Source organism: Vombatus ursinus, unplaced genomic scaffold, assembly GCF_900497805.2.
Source record: "Vombatus ursinus unplaced genomic scaffold, bare-nosed wombat genome assembly UNPS02010980.1, whole genome shotgun sequence".
In the NCBI taxonomy this organism is placed as follows: domain Eukaryota; kingdom Metazoa; phylum Chordata; class Mammalia; order Diprotodontia; family Vombatidae; genus Vombatus; species Vombatus ursinus.
In genome coordinates this window covers 8,066,415-8,076,533 of record NW_020950758.1, presented here as the reverse complement: position 1 = coordinate 8,076,533, position 10,119 = coordinate 8,066,415, and the positions used below count along the sequence as shown (strand labels likewise).

General features: G+C 50.5%; 1 protein-coding gene across 1 annotated transcript in view; it reads left to right on the top strand.

Moving 5' to 3' along the window:
- The first annotated feature begins 856 nt into the window (after positions 1-856).
- LAPTM4A (lysosomal protein transmembrane 4 alpha) overlaps positions 857-10,119 on the top strand; it is a 24,485-nt gene continuing 15,222 nt past the window's right edge. Inside the window, 2 exon segments of the mRNA XM_027855626.1 lie at positions 857-1,022; positions 1,025-1,200. Coding sequence (XP_027711427.1) covers positions 857-1,022; positions 1,025-1,200 — 342 coding nt within the window.

The window sequence follows — 10,119 nt, the reverse complement described above, 5'->3', positions numbered from 1 at the left end:
GGAAGATGGGGAGAACAAACTCGAAGGCCCAGGAATGGAACCAGGCAAGATCTCGCCTCCCTCCCCGCCCCCACCCGCGCCGGGACGGATTCGGTTACCGAAGACACTGATCAGGGCCGGGGGCTGTCCACTCTGCGATGCCCGGACATCTAACCCTCCAGGATCGTCCTCCTCGCTCAAGATCCTGCCTTAGGACAGAGTCAAGTGGCCGGCGAGGGGGAAGGCGCCAGTGCGGGTCGCTCTCTTCGAGCCAGAAATTGCCCGGATGCTGATTGTGGGTCAATCAACAAACGTCATCAAGGGCAGGATTTGAGCTGGGGCCCGCGGGCAATCCGAAGGGGGTGCGCTCCAGGCCGGAGGACGGGCTGGCACTGTCCCACTGCACAGAAGAGGGCCCGGATCACAGTAATTACTCTGGCTGCCCAGTTTTTCCGTCCTCGATCACACCCGGAAGCGCCGGCGTCACTCTCCGTGTTATTGTCCTCGCGTGCTCCCTCGGCCCCGCCCCGGGAGGCTGGCTCAGGTGACGTCACGCACCCGGCACCGCCCGGTCATGTGCCTCCCCCACCCCCACAGGCCACGGCCTTCGTGGGCCCGCCTAGCTCGCAAAGCCTGACCCCCATGGGACCCGTCTCCCTCTCTGCTTAGGCCCCTAGTCCCCGGGAGCGGGGGAAGGCATGACCTCGGGGCAGTCGGGCTAAACCCACCCCTTCCGTCCGACGTCCGACGCCCTCCACGTACGCAAACGGTCCGCCATTGCCTCTCTAGGCCAGCTCAAAGGACGGGGGAGGGGTGCGGGCACGCGAGGCCTCTCTTGATTGGGCGAGGCGCGTGGGTCCCGCCTCCCCGCCTCCCCATGCCGCGTTCCATTGGGCCCTGGCCCAGGGGCGGGGTCGGCGGGCGGGGTCGCTCGGCTGCCCGGTGCGCAGGCGCCCCGTCGGCTTGGGGGCGGGGCCGGGGCCGGGGCCGGAGAGGAGGCGGCTGGAGAAGCTGCTGGCGGCGGAGGCAGAGGAGCTCGGGAGGTGAGGGTGTCGGCTTGCTCGACTGCAGGGAGGCTGGCCCTTTGGTGCGAGGCCGATCAGGGGACCGACCGCGCCCATGACGTTCAAACGGAGCCGCGGGGACCGCTTTTATAGCACTTGGTGCTGCGGCTGCTGCCATGTCCGCACCGGAACCATCATCCTGGGGACCTGGTACATGGTGAGCCCGCGGGGGTGGGGGGGGGGAGGGGGGGGGGGGGGGGGGGGGGGGGGGGGGGGGGAGAAATTAACGCCTTTGCACTTCTGCACATGCGCTCGAGGCGGTAGCTGGGGAGGGCTAACGACTAGGAGCTTTACGCATGCGCGCTGGGGACGGAAGCGCCGCGTCGTAGCGGGAGGCGATGACCTCCTTTCGGGAGTGCGCATGTGCCGCGGTGGTCTTGGCCCGGCTTTAAACGGCGCTTACTCTTCGCACAGGCGTAAAGGGGTTCGCAGAACTGGGTTTGGGAGAGGGACGGCTGTGATGAATTGAGGACGGGCTCGTGCCGTCGTCCGGGTTTGTCTGTACCTGGGGCTTGGGATTTTAGGTAGAGAATTTCCAGGGCCCCCAGAATGCCCCAGCCGAAGTTAACCCAGGCCAGTCCCCTCGTTTTCCAGGCAGGGAAACTGAGACTCAGGGGGGAAGGGACGGGTCCAGAGTTGCCCAGGCTCGAGTGGGATGCTGCAGCCCCCTCGTCAGAGCCTGAACTGGCAGAAGCCCCCTCCCCCCAGGTGGGCGTCTCCACGTGCCCGGGGAGGATGGGGGGCGGGGGGTGGGGCGGTCAAGAGCCCACACCGTTCTTGGCTGCCCTCTCTGCCGAAGGTGCCCGTGGGTGCCGGAGCCCCGGCCCCTGCGGGGTCTCACCGCAGCTTACAGCGACCCTGGGAGAGGGTGAAGGACCTGAGGTTAGAACAGGGCCAGACAGGCTTCCTCCCCAGCCTCGCCAGCCAGTGGAGAGGTGGGAAACATTCGCTGCTCGGGGGATCAGACGTGCCCCGGTGGGCACCAAGGGGGCCGCTTGGGGAAGGACGCTGGACTCTGGGTGTTCTCCTTAGTTTGTGGCCAGACTGTCCTCCTTGGGCCCTGGTTGAAGTGAATTGATGACGTCAGTGTCGCTGGTGTTCCTTCTGCTTGGGCAGTTGGAGGTCACTGTTCCTGAGCACGTCTGGGTTGGAGTAAAGAGATTTTGCCTTGGGCTCAGCCAGCTATGCCCGGCAGGCCTGGGGGAGCCCTGGCACTGGCTTCACCCAGACGGAGGTAGGCTGCTGCAGACATTGATCCCCTTGAGTCCCTGGTGGCATGGAACCATTGGGAGGCTCTGCACAGACACCAGATGACAGCGGCCATTGGGGACTGGCAGTGTGTTCTGGTGCCCCCAGGACTCCTTGGACCCCCACCCCCTTCTGTTCTCCTCTTTACTATTAAAATGTTCCTTTGCTGGGGATTCAATGACATCCATCCTCCAGAGTCCTTGCTGCCCGTGTCCATTTCTCTCCTCCTCCTCCTCCTCTGTCCAGTTTTCTCCCCATTACGTTGCCAGGGAATGTTTTGCATGGCTGCTTGGTCCTTGTATCTTCTGGAACAGAAAGATTCATTGACAGGCTGAGGCTTGGGGGAGAAAAAAGCAACCGTATGCAGTCCTCCTAGCAGACTCTATAAGTTTATTGTTTGTCTGAAACAATAATCTTTTTGCTCATTTATAAATTTGTAATTGTTTTTAGCCAGGTTCTAGCAGATCCTATTATTAAAGACTGCTGTGGCGTGTCTCATGCTGGGGGCTTCACCTCTCCAGACAAAGGACTGTTCTCCATGTTGGATAGGGAGGGGAGACAGGCGGCTCCATACAGTACAGGGGCTCCATAGCACTGGGAGGAAGAGCCAGCTACAAATTCTGCTGCATACAGTAGCCGGGAGACCCTATGTCAGTCATGTAACCCACTCAGCTTCAGTTACCCTTGTCGGTCAAATGAAGGCATTGTCCTGGATGGCCTGTGATCCTAGGATAGGACAGCACCTGCTTGGATCTTAGTAGCAAACTTAAGTACATTGGGCGGGAGGAGCAGCGCCATGGGAGGTCGATCTCTGAGGTTCTTACCGGAAATGTGCCCAGAACTCTGGCCTTCCGAATTGAGGGAGGGGTGCTGGGGGGCTGTTCCTGAAGCCTAGGCTGAGCCCTGCCCTCTAAGCTTGCCAGGAGCACAGTCTCTGGCACTTAAAGGCCGTCCCACTCTGGCTCAGCTGCCTTCTCTCCACGTGCTCCATGGCCCACCAGACTGGCCTGCTTCTCTGGACATGACCCCCTTCCATCCTCCAGCTCTGTGCTGTGCCCTGGCTGGGCAGTTTGTCCTCACTTCTGCTTCTCAGACTCCCCAGCATCTCTGGGGCTCCTGGTCAGTTCTCCCCACCCCCCTCCAGGATCCTAGGGCCTGAAAGGTCGCATGGATCATTGATTCCAAGATGGGGAAGAGCATAGAGGTGGTCTCCAGCCTCCCCCAGGGCTCTCTCACCTACACCAAGCCACCCCTAATGCTTTATATTTACTTAGTTAAGTTACACTTTGTCTCCTTTCCAGGTGCTTCCTACCCAGAGGGCAGGACATAGGTTTTGTCCCTCTGTCCTCAGCCCCTTAGTCCTGCTCGGAATGAATGTGGAAGGAAGCAAAAGGCATGGCCCTGCAGAAGAAGCCCTGTCCCACCGGGCTGATGAAGCCTTCCCAGCGCCAGATGAGCGCTGTGGGACTCGGAGGAAGGGAGGGGAGGTGGCCCAGGCCAGGCACTTCCTTCGTCTCTGCTCCTACTTCCTAGCTCTGTTTTACTAGGTCTTTGTCTACTTGTTTTTGAAGGCAGGGACTCTGTGTCCTGGGCATCTTGGCACTCTCCCTTGCCCGGGTCAGGCACTTCTAAAAGTGTTTGTTGACATTCTGTAAAGTATTTCGCAATTATGCTGAGAAGGGGACCAAGCTAGCCATACCCTTTAACCCAAAGATCCTGCTGCTGGATGTGGACCCCAGAGAGGGGATGAAGCCTAGTGTGCCCCAAGAAGCCAGAAGCCAGCTTGCTTTCTCTTTTTCCAGGCAGGCCAAACCCTGGCCTATCTTTGAGACCTGTACCATGGAATTGGAGAGCCTCAGGGGACCTCAGAGCCCATCTATGGCACCCTTGTGTGAACAGCATCCCTCATGCCTAGCAGGTGGTCGTCCTCGGCTTGGAGTTTCCAGGGAGGGAGAGCCAGGCTGTCTGGGCCACTTTGGGCCATCTCATTGTTGGGGAGTTTTCCCTGGCATCACCCCTCCCCTCACCTCTTTTAAACCCTCTCCCGGTGCCCTGTCTTTCCCTCCTCCTTCCCAGATATTCTCCAGGCTATCCACTTCTCACTTTTCTCCACCCCTTTGGTTGAAGTGAGCTCTGGCCTTTTCCTGTGGCGTCTCTCCTACAAGCTTCCTTATCGGCCGCATCCCTCCGCTGACTCATAGTGACCACACAAGAGCGTGCCCAAGTAGAAGAATGCCATTTACCCCCAGTGAATTTCTAGGTCGGCCCAGTTCTGTGTCCTGTTGAGACCTCTTTGGACTAGTTCTTCCTCCCAGCTTCTTGTAAAATGTCAGCCAGTTTGACAAGCCTGTCATTGATAAAAATATGAGACAGCTCTCATATTGAGGCAGTCCACTGGAGACCATCTGAGGCTCAGTTTCTTCATCTGTCAACTGAGGATGACAGTCATAGATAGGATCCCCCGTCCAGGGTTGTTGTGAGGATCAAATGAGATGATACTGGAGGGGGGCATCTGGTAGACATCATGTAAACGCTTATTCCCCTTCTGTCCCTAGGTTTAGTGACTCTGCCAAGAAAGAAAGAAAGAAAGGTTAGTCTGGCACTGCCCTCTTTGGGTAAGGTTAGCTGCTGACTGGAAATTTTAAAGTTAATGTGAGGTTGGCTTCTGGTGTGCGTCATCGGGGTGGCCTGCTCTTACTGCCAAGGCACTTTTAAAAAGTGGCAGGACGTTTTCCTCTCCTGTCAGTGAAGCAGCCACTTAAAGGGTTCACCTGCAGGAAAATCAAAGAAGGCAGAGCTTGTGATGCCCCAGTGGTGAACATGGAGCCTTCTCCCTGGTCTTTGCACCCCCGGGAGCCTTCTTGACTAGTCTTTGGCTTCCTTCTGGAGGCTCCTTTGCTAATGGGAGGAGAATGGAGGGGAGGGGAAGTGCAGGACGGCCCCTCCGGCTGCCTGCCCGTGAACCCCCTGTGAACCTCCAGCCTTTGTCTCCTGCGGAGGCCAGTGCTTTCCATCCTAGCAGTTTTCTACCTCTTCCTCCAGGCACTTAGGAAGTGATCAGAGCCTGGAGAGGGCCCCCCCTCCCAGTGTTAACCCTTTGCTGTACTGCTTCCAAATTCAGCAGCCGTAGTGAGTTTCCCTCTGCTCTGGTCCTGCCTTGGAATGCCTGGCGTTCTTTCCCACGTGTGCCCGCATGTGTGACTGCATGCCCGTCTTTTATGTTCTCTTGAGTCCGTGCCAGTTTTCTGTTTTAGAGACTCAGGAGGAGGTAGTCATAGGGAAAGGGTAGCTAATGTGAATGAGAAACACGGAGTCCATTCCATTGGTTGTTCTTTCATCATTTTGGTTTGGTTAAAATTTGTATTTTACAAAGAATATTTTCCAGCAAAAAAAAGTCGATTGTAACGTTTCACATCTTATTGAGAGGCAGCGTGGGACGGCGGGTGTAGGGGCCTGGCCACAGGCAGGAAGCCGAGCCGGCCCGTCCCTCACAGCCCCTGGCTCCTGGCTCGTTCCTTTTATGTTTCTATCTGACCCGTGACTTTGGTTTATCAATTGCTCAACATTTTGTAAAAATCTATTTATTTTAGTTGTTTTATCAGTTCTTAGTGATGCAAGGACTGCTTTATAGAGCCCAGTTTAAAGTATGTGAAAACATTTTATTGACGAAACGTTCTTAGAAAGGTCTGAGTGGAAGCCATTCTCACATTTCCTCTTGGTGTTTGATATATTCTGTCTGAGAAGCTGGTGGCGTTGCTCTTGACCGTTTCTTGGAGGCCGGCATCCTTGGTCAGCTCTCTGTTCGTCCCAGCCCTGAGAGGGTACACACGTGAAGTAGGCTTACATTTTTAATTATAGTCTCAACAACAAGCCTTGAGCCGGTGGTAAAACGCACTCTTGGGAAACTGAAGGGTGCTGCTACCAAGCTACAATTGTCCCTTGTGATTGATTGCCCTCTGGGACAGGAACAGGAAGTAGGAAAGCCAAGAGGAGAGGAGTAGTTGTTGCTGAAATTCCATCAGAATGTGATCTAATGCCTGCTTTGCAGGGCTTTAGGTTCCTCTGATGTCGTGCTTCTACATGAATTTCATAGCAGCATTTCTCTCAACAGGCCCACAGTTCAAGGGCCCCTCTGGAAAAGAGTGCTCAGGATCATGTTAGGAAATGCCATAATGAAGAAATAGATACATCTAGGAGTAAAACAAGCTCTCCATTGATTTGTAACTGACCACTATTTCATATAACCAGCAAAATCTGAGGTTTGTAAAGCAGTACAGAAAACCCTGTCTGTGCAGGTCGGTGTGGGAAGATCGCTGCCCTGTTAGCACCGATCTTTACCACACACATCATCATTTAGAGAGGCTTTCCCAAGAATTTTCAGACCACCTGAGACCCAGATTGTTTAGGCCAGGCTTCTTAAGCTTTTTCCACTTGCGACCCCTTCAGCACTTTAAATCATGGGTTGCGACCCCACGTGAGGTTAAAGAAGCACCTTGGCCTTGTCCGGTTGCCGGAGAGTGTTCCTAACTTATATTCTATTGAGCTCTGAACTTTCATGATTAATTGTATACAAACCACCTGTGGTAGGTTCTAACTTCCTTTCTAATGAGGTTTGAAATTGCATTTTTAATAATGTAAAGCCACCTATAATTGGTGGCACAGAGGATTGAGCGCTAGAACTTAGAGTCAGGAAGATCTGAGTTCCTCCCCAGCCTCAGACACTTATTAGCTGTGTGACCCCAGACAAGTCATTTTTAGCTGGTAAAAGATGAAATGTCTGAGGAAACAAAGGTTTGAGCCTCTGAGTATATCGATTTATTAAGCAAAGCATGCCAATTTGTGACGTGTTAGGACCAGACCTCCTCAGCTTGGCACTAGACCTTGAATACAGGGGGAAATAGATTTTTAGACATTAAAAACAGTCAAGACCAATTAATTAAAAGAAAACAATGAACTAGCGTGTAGAATTAAGTAATCTGATTTCTCATTGAAGGAAAGATTAGGGACTTTCCAAGTTAGGGGGGGGAAGAGTGAGCAAGTGCGGTTTGCTGAAATCAGAAAAAGAGGCGTGCCCCTCCTCTCATGTATCAGTACTCAGGAGTTCCCCTGAGAGCTGTGTCTCATTGTCATTCTCTTGAATGAAGTTAGTGATTGTTTCTATGATTTGTTGTTTGACCCAATCAATTAGGATTAGATTATTTAGTTTCCAATTATTTTTTAGTCTATCTTTCCATGGCCCTTAATTACATATAATTTTAATTGCATCATGATCTGAAAAGGATGCATTTAATATTTCTGCCTTTCTGCATTGGATTGTGAGGTTTTTATGCCCTAGTACATGGTCAATTTTTGTGTATGTGCCATGTACTGCCGAGAAAAAAGTACATTCCTTTCTATCCCCATTCAGTTTTCTCCAGAGGTCTACCATCCCTAACTTTTCGAATATTCTATTCACCTCCGTAACTTCTTTCTTGTTTATTTTGTGGTTAGATTTATCTAGTTCAGAGAGGTGGAGGTTGAGGTCCCCCACTAGTATAGTTTTGCTGTCTATTTCTTCCTGTAACTCCCTGAACTTCTCCTCTAAGAATCTGGATGCTATAACATTTGTTAATGTATGTTTAGTAATGATATTACCTCATTGTCTGTAGTGCCTTTTAGCAGGATGTAGTTTCCTTCCTTATCTTTTTTGGTAAGATCTATTTTTGCTTTTGCTTTGTCTGAGATCAGGATTGCTACCCCTGCTTTTTTTACTTCAGCTGAAGCATAATATATTCTGCTCCAGCCTTTTACCTTTACCCTGTGTGTATCTCTGTGTTTCAGATGTGTTTCCTGTAAACGATATATTGTAGGATTATGGTTTTTAATCCATTCTGCTATCAGCTTCCGTTTTATGGGAGAGTTCATCCCAGTCACATTCACAGTTATGATTACTATCTGTGTCTTTTTCTCCATCCTATTTCCCCCTGTTTATGTGTTTCTTTCTCCTTTCTCCCTTTCCTTCTTCACTAGTGTTTTGCTTTTGACCACAGCCTCCCTCAGTCCCACCTCCCTTCTATTAGCCCCCTCCCTTTTCTTTCCCCTTTTCCCTCCTGCCTGTAGGGCAAGTCAGATTTCTGTACCTGATTATGTTATTCCCTTCTTGAGCCAAATCTGATGAGAGTAAGGTTCAAACAATGGTCATCACCCTCCCTTCTTTCCCTCTGCTGTAATAGGTTTTAGTACCTTTTCCTGTAATGTAATTTACCCTTGTCTGCCTCCTCTTTTCCTTTTCTCTCAGTACATTTTCTTAGATCAGATTAATCCACTTACTTGGATTCATTTAACCAACTTGATTAGATTTTTTTTTATCATTACATCAAAGTCAATTTATACACACCCCATCTATATATACCCCTTTAACATGGTGTAATAACAACACACTTCTCAAGAGTTACAAGTGTCAACTTCCCTTGTAGGGATGTAAACAGTTTTCTCTTATTAATAACATGTTTTTTTCTGTCCCATTTACCTTTTTATGTCTCTCTTGAGTCTTATATTTGAAGATCAAATTTTCTGTTGAGCCCTGGTCTTTTTATCAGGAAGGTTTGGAAGTCCTCTATTTCTTTGAGTATCCATCTCGTGCTCATTTTCTCTGGGTAGTTGATCCTTGGTTGTAATCCAAGCTCTTTTGCTTTACAGAATATCGTGTTCCGTGCCCTACGGTCTTTTAATGTAGAAGCTGCAAGGTCCTGTGTAATCCTGACTGTGGTTCCATGATATTTAAATTGTTTCTTTTTGGCTGCCTGCCATATTTTCTCTTTGACCTAGTCATTTTGGAATTTGGCTACTATATTCCTTGGCATTTTCAATTGGGGATCTCTTTCAGGAGGTGATCGGTAGATTCTTTCTATGGCTATTTTATCCTCGGGTTCTAGGACCTCAGGGCAGTTTTCCTTGATGATTTCCTGAAAGATGCCATCCAGGCTCTTTTTTTCATTGTGATTTTCAGGTAGACCAATAATTTTTAAATTGTCTCTCCTGGATCTGTTTTCTAGGTCAGTTGTTTTACTGATGAAGTATTTTACATTTTCATCTGTTTTTTCATTTTTTTTGTTTCTGTTTGACTGATTGTCGCTCTCTCATAGAGTCATTAGCTTCCATTTGCCCAATTCTAATTTTTAACAAATTGTTTTCTTCTATTAGATTTTGTACTGCCTCCATTTGGCAAATTGTATTTTGCTCATGGTGTTTGCTTATTTCCTGGCCTTTAAAGAAATTGAGCTCTCCTGCTAGAGAGCAGAGGGCACTGACCCAAGCTTCTTGTGCTGGGAGCCCGGGGCCAGGTCACTGGCTTTGTGAGCTGGGGCCTTTCTTCTTGCTTTCTTTGGCTCCTTGCAGATGGGTGTTTTACTGCTGCAGGATGTTTCTCTGCCTGGGGCTTTCCCTCTTGGAGTTGTGCTTCCCAGAGTTTTGCTGAGGCACCAGGAGACTTGGCTGCTGGAGAATGTCATGGCAAGTGGTGGTTTTCTGAGCCCATTTCCACTGGTTCCCCCGCCTGTACTGAGGCAAATAGGGCAAGAACTCAACACTTGACAAAAACTGCTGGGAAAACTGGAAAGCAGTTAGGCAAAAACTAGACATAGACCAACATGTTACACCACATACCCAGAAAAAGTCAACATGGGTTTATCAAACACTAGATAACTATGGTTGTTTACTTCTATGTGTTGTGTACCCAATCTGTTCTACTGATCTACCACTGTATTTCTTAGCTGGTACCAGATCGTTTTAAAAATCTGGTGCTTCTAGATTCTTTTCCTCCCCTTTTTTTTTCCCATTGATTCCCTTA